This window comes from Carassius gibelio, chromosome B25 (genome assembly GCF_023724105.1).
Source record: "Carassius gibelio isolate Cgi1373 ecotype wild population from Czech Republic chromosome B25, carGib1.2-hapl.c, whole genome shotgun sequence".
NCBI classification, from domain to species: domain Eukaryota; kingdom Metazoa; phylum Chordata; class Actinopteri; order Cypriniformes; family Cyprinidae; genus Carassius; species Carassius gibelio.
This window is the reverse complement of record NC_068420.1, coordinates 9490047-9508059: the sequence shown is the minus strand read 5'-3', so window position 1 is coordinate 9508059 and position 18013 is coordinate 9490047. Positions and strand designations below refer to the sequence as shown.

General features: G+C 38.9%; 1 protein-coding gene across 1 annotated transcript in view; it reads right to left on the bottom strand.

The window, feature by feature from the left end:
- LOC128013825 (junctophilin-3-like) overlaps positions 1-14780 on the bottom strand; it is a 30399-nt gene extending 15619 nt beyond the window's left edge. Inside the window, exons 1-2 of the mRNA XM_052597002.1 lie at positions 13265-14780; positions 3444-4251 (exon numbers count right to left, since the gene is read on the bottom strand). Coding sequence (XP_052452962.1) covers positions 3444-4251; positions 13265-13646 — 1190 coding nt within the window. The 5' untranslated portion in view covers positions 13647-14780. The remainder of the gene's footprint in view (positions 1-3443; positions 4252-13264) is intronic.
- Between the last annotated feature and the right edge of the window lie 3233 nt (positions 14781-18013).

Here is an 18013-nt window from a genome sequence, read left to right as displayed (position 1 = left end):
AAATGAAACATTTTTTAACATTCCATTTATTTTATTTCCTTAAGAGTTCACAAATGAGGTAATAACAACAAAGTCCCTTCTGAAGTCTTTGATAATACGAACCTGAAAAATCCATAAAACCACAGTATAATGCTTTATTTGACTTTTTTTCTGTTTCAGCTTTATCTCATTAGTTGCTCTCAAGCACTGTGTGTATGTGTCTGCTCCGTGTGTCGGCAGGGCCAGTGCTAAGCTGTAGTGATAGCATTGCTGAGAATATAATGAGGTCAGTGGGATTTGTGGGGTGAGTGAAGCTCTTAATATAGCACATGCATACCTATGCACGTTTGAATGAGCGCACACGTACGCAAACATATGCAGCCGCCATCAATGGGCAGGCACGAGCACATGAACTCAACATATGTGCTTACACACACATTTCCCTAACGTACTGTATGGACAGATCACATGGATGCACACAGCGTGTGTCCGCAACATGTGTGAGGCTATAAGCTACTGTGAGTTCGTGAGCAGTTGGGATTGGGTTTGAAATGGAGAGAGTGAAAAAAATAGGCGAACTGGCTTAGATCCAATTGATCCTTGCTGGTTTATCTCCAGCAAGTCTCTAGCACTCTTGGCATAATGCGGAAATCTCTGATTCTCTGTGTCTCTCTCGCTTCTGATTTCTCTTCCTGAACCCTATCCCGATCGCCTTTTTCTTCTGCTGACCCATGAGTCACCAAAACAACCCATACTAGACCCATGATTCCCAGTCTGGAGAATATACCAAACTCCATGGGGTTCTTGGAAAGATTTAGATTTAGCTTTGGTTCTTTATATATATATATATATATATAAAACTGAGTCTTAAAGGAATAGTTTAGCTAAGAATGAACCGTTCTGTCATTACTGACTCGTTCTTATGTTGTTTTAAACCTTGATGTTTCTTCTGTGGAACACAAAAGGAGATATTTTGAAGAGTGTCCTAGTTGCTGTTTTCCATGCAGTTACAATGAATGGTGGAAATACAAAAGCACCATAAACATATTGAAAATGTGGTTCATAAGACCGGTTTGCAATATTTCAGTTCTCCTGGAGTCATTCTATAGCTTCAAATGAGAAACAAACAGAAATTTAATTCATTATTAAATAAAAATTTGAATGCAAACTGTTGTTTTGCATTTGAATTGGCTTCTATTCAGTGAGTTGAATTAGTCTGATCTGTGAACAGATCAACTGATCCACTTAAGAGATCTGACTCAAAAAATATTTCTTTCACTAACCAGAATCGTTAGTTAAAAAAAAAAAAGGTTATAAATGTTTGGAACAAAATTAGGTTGAGTAAATGATGACTACATGTACATTTTTTAAAAAGTATTGTTTATATAGAATTTTTTTATTTTTATATATATATATATATATATATATATATATATATATATATATATATATATATATACACACACACACACACACACACACACACACACACATATATATATATATATATATATATATATAATATTTTTCTTCCTATTATATATTTTATATTTTAAGGGTTTTTATATACTTTATATATTCATAAACTGTATTGTATATATTTTAGTTTAAAATTTTGTAGTTTTATTTGTAGATTTTCATTTATTTTGTTACAGTTTAACTTTTAGTAATTCTAGTTCAATAAGAAACAAGTTTTAAACATTGAATGTTACTTTTATTTTATTTTATTTGCATTAACAAAAATATATTTTAATCAATTTTAGTTTTAGTTAACAATAACAACACTATTTTGGATTAACTATTTTTAATATTAAATATTAAGGCTACCAAAAGATTAAAATAATGAAAATTTAACTACATTAAATTATTTTTATTTTATTTTATTTTTTTCTTCTCCCCTTTTACAGTACAATTTCAGGTCATAGAACACATTTCTGTTTTGGTGTCAATGAAGGAGCATTTGAACTTTATTTATGCCACCGTATTGCTAAAGACCACAAAGGTTGGGAAACAATTCTCTGGTCTACAACATCAACAAAACCAGACATGGAGACAACAACGTTAAAAATGCTTCCATTTTTGAATTAGCATTTAATATTCAACCAATCTGTATTGGGTTAATAAAAACACACACACACACATACATGGACACACACTAACAGCGTCAGACAATTTATGACTATGGCATTCCACATGTCCATGTTATTGATTGTACCACTGTTGCTCTGCATCAATACAGACATCAGTCAGCTTGCTGCTACACCCAGAATCTACATGACTCTCATTAAGTGGATCCCGACTTATGTATTCTCTCTCCACGCTGACACCGACACAAATCATTCACGTTTCCTTAGCAACCACACCACTGAACGGCACCAGCAAGGCCTATTTAACAAGTCCCAAGAAACCGCTAGAAATATGGCCCTGTGTTTGGATGCAGTGTAAAGAATTGAGAGGATGAATGTTGTAGAACGATACACTATGTCAACGAGCACTTGTGTAGTCCAAGCAGATGTTTGAGTGTGTGTGCTAATGCCAAGGTAACACGGTGTGTATTTTAAGACTCCATTAATTTAAGAATAGTTTCAGTTAAAGGCCATGTTAGTTAGTTTTGAAGCCATCTATACGCTTGCATACTCCTAAGAGTTAATAAAATGAGCTTTTAGCACATATGTGCATTTTTACATTGCAAATTTATAATGTTGCTCTACCAGGAAAATGGGCTGAAAACATTGATGACTCATCATGCACTATACAGATGTTGTCCAATCAAATGTTTTGTAGCATATTTGTATCAGTCATAACTCGTGGAGAAAAATAGCACAGACAGGTGGAAAAAAATTAATCTTTCTACTGAGTGCCTTGTGCTCAACCATAGTATCAAATGTAGTATATTTTGAAAAACAATACACTAAGTGTTAGCCTCAAAACTGAAGTATACTTGGGCTTTATACCACCTGCAACCAACTAGCTTGTACATAGGTTCATGTTACTAAAGCTTATTTGGAAAAGCGCCCAAACTTTATTTAAAAAAGAAATGTGTCAGTGTATCTGTTAGTTACATTATGGCCATGAGCCCAAGTACTTGATAGTCTGTTGCAGATGGGAGAGACATACTGTACTTATTCTAGAGGATCTTATTGGACAAAATGATGTCTACTTAATCATCAACATTTTTGGTCTATTTGAAACATGTATGTGTACTTACATATTTGTGTACTCAACTTTTAAGAGTACATTAGCATTTGATTGCACAAACATTGAGCTTGTCAAGTTGGTCTTTGAACCATATAAAAATCAGGAGTCACTCTATTAAAATCATTTAAAGCATTATATTCACCCTAAGATTAGGAAACCACCTTGGTTTGCTTTGAGAAAGTATGTTAGGATTGGGGTGGATTGCTTTTTGAGGTCAACAAGTAGCTAGCAAAGATATATTTTCGAAGTAAGACCCTGTATCTTACCTTGAGAGCGCAATCTCTGCCTTCTGCTTTGCAATGTCTGCGGCCTTGTCCGCTGCTTCGACCGCCCTGTCCACTTTCTCGCGGATCTTGCTGGCACGTAGTGGGATGAGGTTCTTGCGTTTGCCACTGACAAGCATGTTCTGTTTGTATTTGCCCTCCTCTTTGGTGCCATCAGGAAAGGTGGTGCATCCGTAGCCATGCCTCTTGTTGCCCAACCACTCGCCCTGGTACTGCAGTCCATCCGAACGCCTGCTCAGCCCGCATCCTGTCCTCTTGTCGTTCTTCCATTCGCCAGCATAACTCTCGGTGGTAGTGGCGTCTACATCATCCTCGCCTACTGGCAGCTCACCCTCCCCTTCGCCTAGGCTGATGGTTGAGTTGATGTCAGATGCAGCGGAGCTCACCGTACTCATTCCGGCCTCGCTGCGGAAGGAACTCTGCTTGCTCCGCTGGCTGGCTAATGAGCTCTTGGACTCGGATTTTCGCAGCTTGAGACCACTCAGGAGTGAGCGGCGGAACAGGCCCTTCTTTTTGTTCTTCAATAGCTCTGCCTCACTGTGGGCCATCAGAACGAAGCCTCCGCGGGATACAGCCGGGCTGCCCGCTGCTAGAACACCGCCACCCCCCATGCCAGCCACAGGCGCCCGATCGCCAGTCAGCAGAGCTGTGCCATTGCTGTGCTCGGAGCGCAGAGAGTTTATGGAGGTACGCAGGGGTGAACGGATGACGGCCGCCATGCCATACGGAACGCTTTGCCGCACGCCGTATCCATGCCGCATGCCACCCACCCATTGGCCCTGGTATGTCCCTGAGTGAAAAGACAGGAAATAAGAGACTACTTTAGACATGTACACTACGAATCAGCAATCAAATTGTCTGTTGCAAGATTTTGCAGAACTACAGCAGATGTGAATCCCAGGGTAACCCTGCTGAGTCTGCTGCCCTCAGGTTTCTTCAGTTTGGAGAGTTGCCTCATGTTTTAAGCTCTGATAGTCTGTTGGCCTGTGTCTATGCTGGAGAAAGCATTATATAAAGAAAACTGTCTGAAAAGGCTGCCTTTTACCTGCAGTGGTAAGAAGCATGAATTATGGTCAAAGAAATCAGTCTTTTCTAATGGTTTTGGGGACTAGAAAAACAGCCAGGTGCAACAATAGTGTCAACCCTGTTGGACCCTGGGTTTCACATCTACTGACAAGTCCCAAGTTATTTCTTCCTATTCATGGACAGTTAAAATGTAGCTTAAATAACTGATGGCAATAGAAGATTTTGTGGAGCCGAGTTCATTTGCAGAAAATATCAGTGAAACCTTTCTGTGAACTTGTGTGCTAACAAACAGGTGCTTTGAGTTTTGGTCATTTTACCTTGTGATTATGATCGAAAACCAAAGGACATTCAAAACAACAATTTAGCTGCAGGCACTTAGTATTTTGAAAGGTTAATTGCCCTTTTACCTGTCTTGATACTATAAACTTAACCACCAGGGAGATCATACTGCAATTCACATCTCTGTAATATGTTTGTGCCTTTTCAGTAACTCAATACAGTTGGGAGAGGTTTGTAGTGTGTGTTACTCCAGGCACAAACAGTAATAATCCTTGTGAGCTCAATAAAATGCTTCTCTCATTACTTCTGTGCCACGCGACGAGAGTGAGTAACAACTTAATGAAAAAAAAGAATGAAATGTTGTAGGGCAGTGCATAAAAATAATGTGGATAATGTGCCTAGTACTTTGCTATAGAAATCTATGTTGAAACATACAGTGCAAATGTTGTATATCAGCTTAAAATATTTGTTAAATACTTATGTAAAATAAAAACATTTTGTCTCATTTTGCCGAACTATCAAATTATGTGCATAATGCCCCTGAGACGCACCATTGCTACAGCTGTGATCACTAGTAGCGTCATCAGCATGACCAACCTCATCAACAGCAAGCACAGGAAGTGCCATAATGGCAACAGTGGAAGAGTGTTTTTGGCAGCCATGATCTCCAGACCTGGCTCCATTATTTCGCTTATTGTGATGGAGCCTCAAGGGACCAAGTTTTCATCTTATCGATCTTAATGTCCATGAGATATCACAGTGCCCATCAATTTAGCCGCCAGTAGTGTTATTTATTGGTGAGTGTGCCAACAAAATAATGGAATGTTGCGTTCTGTAAAATTTCCTTTATGGTGCTGGCAGCCTGATCTTTCTGTCGGGAGTCATGATGAATCCCCATCTTAGAACTTTCATTAAGTGACATGGGTAACCAATGACACTTGCAGGTGAGAAAAACAGGACTGATGGGCCTTAATCCGAAAATGTTGTCATTGAAGAAGAAAAAGAGCATTTTAATGCTTACAGTTGTTGTTTCATTATAGGACTGGTGCTTAATTAATCGCAACTATTGGCATATATCAATATCTGCTAAGAAAGCCCTCAAACTGAGATAATTTAAGATATTATCATTTAAGACAAAAATGTGTTAGCTGTCATTGTATTTTTAGTTTTTGTTTCATATCAGTTAAACACTTTGTCTTTAAGATGCCATGTAAAGTTATAAGTGGGTGAAGCACTTAGAACCAAATCCAGTTACAGAATGTCTCTCTCCATGGTGCTGAAATCTAGGATAATATTATCTCATACAGACATGTTTAAAAGAACAGTTCACCCAAAAATTATTTACTCACTCTTAAAACTGTATGATATTGTTTCTTCAATAAACACAAAAGGTTTTTTGATGATATAATGACCATGTAATGTAAGAGGAGTGTTCAGGTTATTTAAATAAAATGTTTTTTTTTTTTTTTTTTTGGTGTGTGTTCCACAGAATCAAGAAATTTAGTATAACGTGAGGGTGAGTAAACTGAGTGAACTATCCCTTTAAGAGTTTGTGCTCACCTAGCATGGATCTGCCGGAAGGTGTATATTCACCATCCACCTGATCGGTCCTGTAGTTTTTAGTGCTCTGTGAGATCACCTCTGATGTAACCACTATCCCTACATGCTGATGATTCATCCTGGCCAACATTCTAGAACATGCTGGCACTATTACTGTGGCAGCCATACACACAGCTCACTGTGCTACTTCCGTTATCTCACCATCTCATATTTGTTCTCACCCTCTTTTCTTTTCTCCCATCCTTTTTGTCTATACATTATCAGCTTTCTCACCCCGTTAGCTACATGCATACACATACAGCCATATGAACGCCCCCATTCCCTCTGCCTGTATTGATCTCTGTGGGTTGGCATGTCAGCGAGGGCTGCTGGATGGCTCGATGGGGCTGGAGCTGTGCTTGGTGGATTTTCCCAGCCCCCCACTTTAATATACGTACTTTCCTGGCTTAGAAACAGCCCTAACACAGATCTTCCTCTTTAACAGCGTCTATCTATCTATCTATCTATCTATCTATCTATCTATCTATCTATCTATCTATCTATCTATCTATCTATCTATCGTTTCATTCATTCATCTGTCGATTGTTCTGTCTATTTCCGTTTGTCTGTCCGTTTCTTTCTTTCTTTCTACCCTTCAAGGATTTAATATTTTTATCAGAAGGGGGCTACTTGCAGGCTGAGTGTGTGTATGAAAGAGAGAATGCAAGCACTGCAGTTGAAGTGAGAACAGGAAACTGACACACTGTCACAGGCCTGTACTGCTGTGATTCTGATGCCGCGTTCCGGCGGAGTGGCCGACAGTTGGCCAACATCTGGCTGATGCTTGCTTCATATTGTCGGGCAGCAGCTGCGTGCTGTGTGATATGTAGATCAAACGCAGGCCTAAACTGATGGGATTAGCTTGGAAAATTCCCGCACACACTGACACATAGAAAGAGAGGAGGCATCAGTTCACACCTCCCAAACATTCACCGTGTATTTCTTTCACACTCACTATCTTCCATTCATTATCTAATGCACACTTTTGCTCACTTCAGATTTAACGGTAACATTTCAGAAGAATAAAATAACTCAAGATTATGAGATAACGGTAGCTAAATATTACAACATTATTGTAAATTTGACAGGCCACAAATAAAAGAATCTTTTTCCTGCTCTCATTTTTCACAATTATAAATCTCCACAGAATTATTGTATAGCAAGCATTTTTTGTTTGGATAATCAGTAACATTAATGTCCTTTAAACAAAAGCAAATCTAATAGATAGTTCAATGGATTTTAGACGATATAATTTTTTGATTATGATGCATTGGCAGGCCTTCCAGAATAAAGACTGTCTGACAGTGATGTAAAACTGCTGACGTCGGTTGTGCTCTGATTGATGAGCACAACGTTAGCAGCACAGACACAAAACTAAGCATCCAACTCGGAGTCTGGCGGTCTGAGGACAAGATCCGCCCACCGGCTGAAATGGTTTTGTACATAACAAGCTCCCGTTTGAAGTATCTGGTGGGGGAACTTGTCCTTGATTAGCCTTTGAACTGTTCTGTGTTCCCTGAAGACGTAAGGCAGAGTCCCCAAGTCACAGCGACTGAAATTAAGAAGCAGTCTTCACTGTTTTGTAACAAGATGTGCAGGAAAAGCCCAGTATTGGTGACACTTAACATTATATTATATTGATGGATTCTGTGATGCACATTTTATTAATTACAAAATTATATTTCACTGTGTTTACAAATGAAACATTAAGTAGGCTTGTTTGTTAGTATTCAGTTCTTACATTTAAGCTCATAATTTACATATTCCTTTTATTTGTTTATGTTGAAAGATGTTAGCATTTCAGATAGCATTTTTATTTTATTTAGTATAACCTTGAAGTAGTTGCATTAGAGATATTTATATAGACAGAATACAAATGTACACATTTATTGTAATTGTCATGCTAAAGAATTTACATATAATTTGTTTTTAATAGCATGTGTTAATTCCTCATTCATCAATAACTTTTATTATTTTTTTTTTATTTTTTTTGGCCATTGCAAACATTCAGAGCATGCTGTGAAACCTGTAGTACCTGGAGGATTTTGGTCAAGAAAAGTGGTGCCGCTTCAGTAATACAAAGATGGAACATACAGTATAGAGAACCAGTGGTATGTTAACTTTTGGATAGGATAATTTGTGTAAATACAGTTTTTGTTTTGTCTTGTCAAATTAAAATTTTTATTGTACTTCATCAGAAGAGGTAAACAAAATGCTGTTTTCTAACATTTTGGTCATTAACTGATCCATAACTGACATAATATTTTATGAAATGGACTGTCAGGATAAAAATCAACAATCTGGATTGGCAAAAATTTGTTAATTTCAGACTAAACAAACAGCCCCCTTTGACATTAGAAAAATAGGTTATTAAAGGTCAAAACGAATTGCTAAAATGTCCCCCATGTATGATTTCCCAGTGAAAGAAAGTGAGATCTCTCGTGGTAAAAACACACGCAATCAGCTAGTCCTTTGATAATTCTGCAGGTAGCCATAGGAACTTCTCATTAAAAGAGGCAGTTAAAGAGGTGTTATAAGTAAACAGCATGATAGGCATGCCTAATGAAGAAAATTTGTTAGATAATCGTTGGAAAGTGTTCTCTTGTATTACTATGATATCGTGGGAAAGCTCCTCTCAGGGAGAAAGAGATAGAGGGAGAACAGTCACGACACCTGCGCGCTGCTGGCGCTCTCCGTGGTTCTGAAGATAAGAGTGGGTGTATAGCTTGCCTGTTTCGGTTGGATTTTATATCCTCCTGAGACTCAGCAATTCATTTTTGTTCACTGTAGTGGACATAAGTTGTTTGTTAATATCGCTAAAACCGTATGTATCACAGTTTAAAGTGTTTTATATGAAATCTTGGTTTTTTTTCTTTCAAATGTAATATTATAATGATATGATATACCAAACAGCAGGCAAAATACAATCTGAAATGCAATTTATACAGTGCAACTAACAAGAGAAGAAATTGGGTTATCAAATGTTAAAAGAGAGGTGAAAATTACTCCCATATCATTTATTGTTGATGTTAAAGGCAACATAACTGATGCAACTGTATGGTATTTCATCCGTACATCTGGTATTTTTGCACATATGGCAAACCTTGTTTTTAGTTGATTGCTGGGTCTCAGAAGGTTAAGACGTTTAAATATCCAATATAACGTGTATTTTTTTTCCCACAAAGTAGATGCCAGATCACTTGCTTTATGAATCTAACAACTCTTTGAACCAACCAAGATGTGAATATGCAATACAGCCTATCTCTGAGGACACAGATGTTAGTATTAATCAGAGGGACATCTAATTGAATCACTGCACAGCTGTGAAAACAGCAATACAAGTGAGAATGCAATGGCAAAAAGAAAAATGTTGTCTTGGATCTGTCATCATCTTGCTGACTTAAGTGTATATGGCGTATATGCAGACAGCAGTAGCCTTGTATGAGCATGGGACATCTCACATGGGCTTACATGGTTATGTGATTAGTGGTCCTGTATTGGCTTTCTATGAGTCCTGCATCCCACATGTCAAAACTAATTCGCTTGCGTTCCTGCCGGAGGCCTATGAGATGTATTGTGCAACGGCGTGAGGCACACAGAACGGAAACGGTTAATGCGGAAAGATCAAAGACGTGGAAACATCACAGGACAGATTTAATCACGTGCCTTCCCCCGGGTTGAATTTATATTCGTTTCTTTAACAATGCACACAGTTCTGTTTCGTGGTTGAATACTTCTTGTTTTTGCCTTTTCACGTGTCGAGATCAGGGACGCGTCTGTCTAAAGAAATTATGGCGTTGTGGCTCACTTGGCCTAAATATCTCACATACAATGCTAATTAGAATTCATGCCAGGAAAAGTCAGACTCCCGCAAAGCAGGCAGAAAGTCTGTTTGGATCGACTCTTCCATGAATTATTAATCTCTTGTCTTTTTCACAAAGTCAGCAATTGCACCTCAGAGTAATTGTTGCGTGCGTGTGACTGCAGGTCAGACTCTCGCAGAGTACACATCTGCTGGCCATGCTTAAATCCAGGACAGTGCACTTCTTAGAATGAAACAGGTGTTTGTATCCATAGATGGACTAAAGAGATCTCTTATCCGTAACCTACTGTAACATAAACCATCATTTGGGCATTCATCATAGCTTTGGAAATAACAAGCACTTCACGTGGCATGCCAGAGGCGACTCTTCCCTGATGCAAACTGCATACTTTTATTGCATTGTCAGTCTTATATAAACAATGCCATAAAAGTGTTGTTTATTAAGGCAGTGTGTTATGTATATGGGGCAATGGTATTTGCGACAACGCCCCATAATACAAAATAAAGCCACACTTAAAACCAAATCTCCCTGTAAGCCTAGATAGACTAGCAGGCTGTTATCCGTTTAAGGGGATTTCGGTTTGACTTCTTTTTTTCAACGCTATGTAGGTGATGTCTGTGAGAAGTAAATAGTCCCATTTTAGAATTATAAACAATATGACCATCTGAACCACATAACTGATGAGATTGTTTATTTTTGTTGTCAAGCTAGATTGGTATTTCTATTTGCTTTCGAGAAAGGCAGAACGCCACTTTTTGCAAGCCAAACTGATCAGCATTTGAGTTTTGGTCATGATGCAACAGTGCTGGGAATTGCTGTATATGAGCTACAGAGTGGACATGATGACACTACTGTTGGCCTGTCTGACTAATCATTAGGGTTACGTCAGAAACTGAAACCAGAGCAGCCGTAAAAGCAAAAGTTTTCCGTATCCTGTACAATGCCATTTACTGTAAGTAATCCCTAAGGTGCTGACTGAGGGGTAAAACATGACAAGACATGTTATTGAATCAAAGATTAATGCATGTGATGTAATGGTAATAGATTTTGAAATATCACATAAAAGGATGTACTCGCAGCAAGCTTAGAAATGTCAGTTTATATTTAGAACAAAGGTGTGTTTATGATATTGCATACTTTGAGAGTCTCTCCTAGAAGCCAGTGGAAACTAACTTGCCCTCTTCAAACCTGTCCTCTTTAGTGTGATGGGGGAATTCAGGTCGTAACGTGAACAGATGCTTTAGTGTGTTGCAGCTGTAGTGTACTCAGACAGCACTGAGAGCTGATAATGCCACTGTAACCTCTTTGTGGCCCTATTAACCTCTTCCTGTATTGTCTCTCCCTTATCTGGCTCATTTTCTTTCTTTTTTTTTTTCTTGTCAATCTCTGTCTTCTCTTCCTGCTTACTGTGGTCCTGATTAAGTGGCCCAGATTAGGTAAACACCATTAGCGAGTCAACCAGCCAATCAGAGTGGCGAGCACTGAGTCTCCAGTGACACGCTGACCCGCTGCCAGAGTCTGTGTGCGTTTCCACAGCAACTTGCTGTAAAAGACACACAGGCAACACTTCCATAATGCAGGGAGATTGGGAGAATAAAACAAAGAGAGACACAGGTTATGCTGCTCCAAAAATAGGTACACCAGAATCCACACTATCTTCAACTTAAAAACAGTGCTGAAAAAAAAGGGTGCTGATTTTACTTTATTGACAAAATATCTTTAGGGTGTTTGAAGTTGCATACCTTTAGAACTATGAGACAAAAAAATCTATATATGAGTATATCATAGCTACATGAATCCCTATACGCACTCCTACTCTACCTGTTTAATTAAAGGGACAGTTCCTCCAAAACTAAACACTTCTTTTACTCATTCTTATGTCATTTCAAACCTGGTTGACTTACACAAAAGAATGTTATGAAATATATTTCAGTGTATTTTGGCCATACAATGAATGTCAGTGTGTTCCAGTATAGTTTTGGACCCCAGTGACTTTCTTGTGCAGGTTTCAGATTAAATGAAGGTGAAAAAACTATCCCTATCCCTTTAATAGTTGTGGTTCAATGTTGTATCATGCATTAAAATGGAATCTTTACCAGTAAGGGTGATGAAATCAGATTTTACTTACAAAAAGGTACAGATGTGAGGGTTCAGTTCAGGCCACTTTGGACAAGTATGCATTTACTTTTCAGGACTGCAATTTTGAATGAATATTCACTGACAGAAAAATCTTTTTTCTTGGCCAGTTAGAGATGTTAATATTAACAGATGTTAAGTCAAGTTATGCTACTGTGGTGGTTTTAGTTGTTACAAGTAAGTAAGTTACTTGTTTAAATGTTACTTTCATGGCCATTGGTCTTTGTCAGTTATCTAGCCTTTGTATCATCTTGCCAGAGTCAAGTTATCTGCCAAGAGTTCTTGACTTTTGTTTTGGTAATCTTAGTTTGTAATATCTCCAGAACACTGGACCGGAGACTTTGTTACAGCTCAAATAGGCTGTTCCAGGATTTTGTCAAGGGATTTTGCAAGACCTGTAGGTTAACTGGTATCTGTCATTCTTTCTCTCTCTCTGTCTTTCACTGCCTTTCTAGATGTCCAGTTGGCCTTAATTTGAGCCTCCAAATTGATCTCCTCAGCAGCTTGTGGAGGACAGATGAAATAGCTTGTTGGAATGATGAGGAGTAGAGGAAAAATTAAAATTAAACAAAATGGTGAAAGGTCCAATGGAAATCACAAGGTATTCTAGAAATATCTTTTTGCTGTAAGAGTGTGTTTGTGTTTGCCATTAAAGGGAGGTTTTACATTTACTTACCTCCATGTCATTCCAAACCGGTATGACTTTCTTTCTTCTGTGGAACACACAAGTAAATAGTATGAAGAACACTGGGGTCCAATGTTAGGGTGTTCCACAGAAGAAAGACAGTAATACATGTTTGTAACAACAAGAGAGTGAGTAAATTTATGACAACATTTTCAGTTTGGAGTGCAATAAGTGTCTTTTTGCAGAGGTGTCAGCAATTTGTTGTATCTTTTTACAAACTGTAATTCTTTACAAAATTAACTTAAGACTCTTACCTCCATCAGAGTATGTCTCTGTTCCATATCCATCTTGTAGGCCATTGTTCCATGTACCCTCGTATTTGCCACTGGTTCCTGTGCTTTCCCGCACACCATAGCGTCCCTTAAATCCATGTGTCCACTCGCCTTTATAAACCCACTTGCCCTTGTTTTCAACTCCAATTCCATGGCGCTTACCTTGCGCCCATGTCCCCTGATAGGTGTTCCCACTGGGCCAGGTATAGATGCCCACCACCTCAAAGCCATGGCTCCAAGAGCCTGCGTACTCGCCTTGGCCCTTGGGTCCTGTGCAGATGCCATGGCCATGGGCCTTTCCCTCTTCCCACCCTCCACAGTATGATCCCCCATCATCAAAGTTGAACCTGCCCCCAGTGGACATGCATGAAATAGGTTTTGGCAAATACCCCAAATCTCAAAAAAGAAAAAGAAAAAGTAAGTAAGACCCAAACAAAATCAGGTTTGGAAATGGGGCTGGGGTGTTTGGTGGAATACTGGGAAAGGAAAATAACTGTATACGCTCCCTTTTTTGTTGCCTAAAAAAACAATGCAAAAAGTTAAAAGAAAAAAGAGGAGCCCTCCCGGGCAGTAGTCCCCTCCTGTCAAACTAGGCAGGAGCAGCTTGAGCCCTCTCAGACCATCCTCCTCCAGGAGTGAAGCTTTTTATTCACAAATTGCTTGCTTTCCTGCAGTTGCTTCTCAGTGATGAAAGTGGGACCACGCCAGCCATGCGCCTTGTTCTGTCATTACCAACGCGGTAACAATTCTCTTGGTTCTGGTGCTCTGGCCCCTTCCTTGTTCCTGCCTCCACAGAGGGCCCCTGTGCCAGCACACACCTACCCTCACTCCCGCTCACCCAATCTGGGGCTTTGAGCTGTTTCACTTCCCCTCCCAGTTGCTGAGACCACCAGGCTCCACCTAGAAACCTGTGAGTCTTCAGAGTGACGGCCGATGGATGAAGCAGGCAGGTAGCATTTACAGTTGCATCCTTTCTGCCAGGAGTTCACTTACTGTTGTACCAATCCACCCGACATACTGATGCCACACAGAGAGACAGAGTGCAAAGGAAACCAGAAAAAAGAGTGATTGGATTCTGCAAGCTTCAGTCTCCGTCAGCTAGCAGCAATGCAGTCTCTATCCACACACAATCACATGCATATATACGCACGCTCTCGCCAGCACAGGATGAGCGTGCAGCTTGATCACAAACAAACTGATGTGATTAATTCCTTATCTGGGCACTGTTTTGTCACTGTCTCTGCTTTCCTCTCAGCTCTCTTTTCAGGTCAGTATAAAAATCCTGTGCCTCGGTTCGCTTGCAGGTGGGAAAACCAAATTCATTGTTCCTGATTTACCTTCTTCTTTTCTTCTTTGACTCAATCACGTAGTTGGAATGATTTTCGTGTAACGCTGATTGTCTTTTTCTCCATCGTCATCTTATTCCCCCATATGCTTGGATGTCTCTCTCTCTCTCTTACACTGGTGTCTCTCAAATCTGCTCATTAGAGGCGGACTGTTCCAACGCAGCCAACTCCCCCTCCCCCTTTCACATGCTCTCTCTCTCCCTTGCTCTCCCTTCATTTAAAGAGACATGCACTGTGTTAATACTTAGCGCGCTCTCTCTCTCTCTATCCACCTCAGGGAGCAAAGATTGCTTTTCCTAATTGCCCGGCTTAGTCCTTCCCCTACCCTCCCGCTAAATCTCCATTGCTCTGCCTTCATAGAATAATTAGAGCATTTGTCAGTTAATAATATGGCTTGAGACGGTGCATTAAATATCTTTGTTGCAGGTGAGATAATATAAAATCTGCTCTTTTGACCTAGGCACTTGATCATTCCTACTGTTCTTCACTGGATTCCATGATATCTGTAAGGCACAAAAAGCATCTTTTACTGTAGTGACTAATGTGATTCATTGTAACATTCAAGTATGTTATAGTTGAAGACATATCACTTCATACAACACTGTAACAGATTGCTGAGCACATCACGCAATTCTTCATTTCTTGGTTTATAATGGCTTGTACAGTGTTTGTCCTTCCTTCTCAAACCGTAGTATCTGGTAAGAATGTACATTAGGATGCAAGAGGATACATTTAAGACATTAAAATACAGTACATATATATATATATATTTAGTATTCATGTAATCATACCTTTAGTTCATACCTTTCATGCAATTGTGTGAAAAGATCAGCTCTGATGAAGCTGGGTAAAAATACTTTGGAAATCCTGATTTGGCTCAGCAGGTGAGAACCCAGGTTTCATGCAGTAAACAGGTCATCTACAGTTTGACTCAGAGTAGATTTCATGTGATTTTTGTATATTTCATGTATATTACATGCTCAGTCAAACTTCTGTTTGATTGAGCAAAGTTAACTCATCGCGTTTGGTGGTTTAGCTTATTAGGCTACTTAAGTGATAGCCTGCTTTTCTGGTAATCAGTAAACAAAACAGTGTGTCATGCCGTCCGCCATTCATTCATTGCAGAAATCGTGATGCCTTAGGCATGATGACAAATGATTTTGCAAATTTGTAGTATTCCTATAGAATTTTACCTGAGCTTTGCAAATCGCACACATTGCTTTGTTCTTGGGTCTTGTCAACAATATCTCCACTATGATAAGCCCCGAATGAATGACAGGCGGATTGTTGAAACATTGTGCAAGGTAAATAAGAGAGTGACATCTAGCGGAGAAGACTAATGATAAGATTCACATTAATAGGGTCTTGTTTTAAATGTTTGCTGAAATAAATACCAGAAAAGATAGATTCTCGGCTTTTGAGAATCGGTATTGAAAAAAAAAAAAAGTGAAAAAAAAAGTGACGTGATATTCAGCCAAGTATGTTGACCCATACTCAGAATTTGTGGTCTGCTTTTAACCCATCCAAAGTGAACACACACAGCAGTGAACACACACAAACCATTAACACAAACCCGGAGCAGTGGGGAGCCATTTATGCTGCGGCCCCCGGGGTGCAGTTGGGGGTTCGGTACCTTGCTCAAGGGCACCTCAGTCGTGGTATTGCCAGCCCAAGATTTGAACCTACAACCCTAGGGTTAGGAGTCAAACTCTCTAACCATTAGGCCACGACTTCCCCTCGACGTCATTTACAAAATCGATAAATCAATAAATTTTTGCCCACCCCTTATCTTTTCAGAATTACAGTTTTTGCACAGTTGTTCTTACTAAAAGTCACAATTTATTTGACAATCAGACTTAAAAAAGCAAGCTATATAAATAATATTGCCTTGTTAACCATAAAAAAAAAATAACAGATTTTTTTTTACCAAAAAGCACATAGAGATATGAATTATAATTAAGTATATGTAATTGAATAGTAGGGGTGCTCCGATCATGATCGGCCGATCGTTAATGCGCATCTCGTCAGTAAAGCCGGTTCTCTAATCAGCGGTTAATTCCATCAGGTGCATGATTTCACATAGAGCAGCTGTTACTACACAGAGCTGTTGTTAACTGAGAAGATGCGCCAAAAAACGCTGAAAATGAAGTGGATTTGCGCATCTTCTCTATTAACAATGGCTCTGTGTAGTAACAGCTGCTCTATGTGAAATCATGCACCTGATGGAATTAACCGCTGATTAGAAAACCGGCTTTACTGACGAGATGCGCATAACGATCGGCCGATCGTGATCGGAGCACCCCTATTGAATAGGCTTTATTCTGTTCTAATAGCGCCACAAAATTGTTAAAGGGTGGCTGATGACATTTTGAATAAGTAATTGTGTGGTTTCCACTGACTGTACCATGAAGAATTTGATGCAGACACACTATGGCTGTGGCTGGTTGAGGCCTGAGAAGCATTACCATGAGTTTAAGCCCAGAGACGCAACATCACTCAGACTTGTTAGCAAAACAGGCTGTGATGACTCACGCACCCCTGCAGCACAACTGAAAGAATCAACGCTGTTATTGAAAATTTGGAGAGTTATTAAATTAGCTTTCTTTAACTGTTTAACCACAGGGCAACAATAGAAGAAAGAGGGACATTTCCAAACTCAGGACAAAACTCACTATTCTTGACCCGTTTAGCTTGACCTTACCACTAAGGTACCACTGAAAATTATATATCACACAAAATTACAAATAACACTCTTACTAGATGCTGTAAATTACGTATAAGTCACTTCAAGCATTTCATGATCAATCATTGCTATTAGTTCAAAATACTTCAGTACTCGTGCCCAACCTTAGTTTGCCCATCCTAAACTATTAATCTTAAATCTGTCTTCATTTAATTAATTAATTTTTTTATGCACCCCACCAGTTGTGGATTCATATATTTTCAAAGCGTTATCTCTGAACACCTACCACTTTTGCTTGAGCATCAGAACTATTTATAAATTTCAATCAAAAGTCACAGTGAGAGCAAGTAGCTCCCTCTAGTGTTTATTTATAATCAGCAAGTTTCATTTCCCAGCACTGTACATTTATTAGGTTATACTTAAGTTTACTCATTTTACAGTAGGATATTTTCATATTTTCTGTCAGTGGTTCTTAATCAGGTGTCAAAAACTAAAAAAAAAAAATCTGTGTTAATCTGTTAATGTTTGTTTATAAATATACTATTATTCATCATTTATTTGTTTTGTTTTTTCATATTTTTTTTTACATACAAATTAACCTTAATGTTAATTAATAGAACTTTGAATGTTAAAAGTATTCAGTAGAAATTGACATGTACCTAGTTTAATACTAAATGCAATAAAAGTATTGTTCATTTGGTT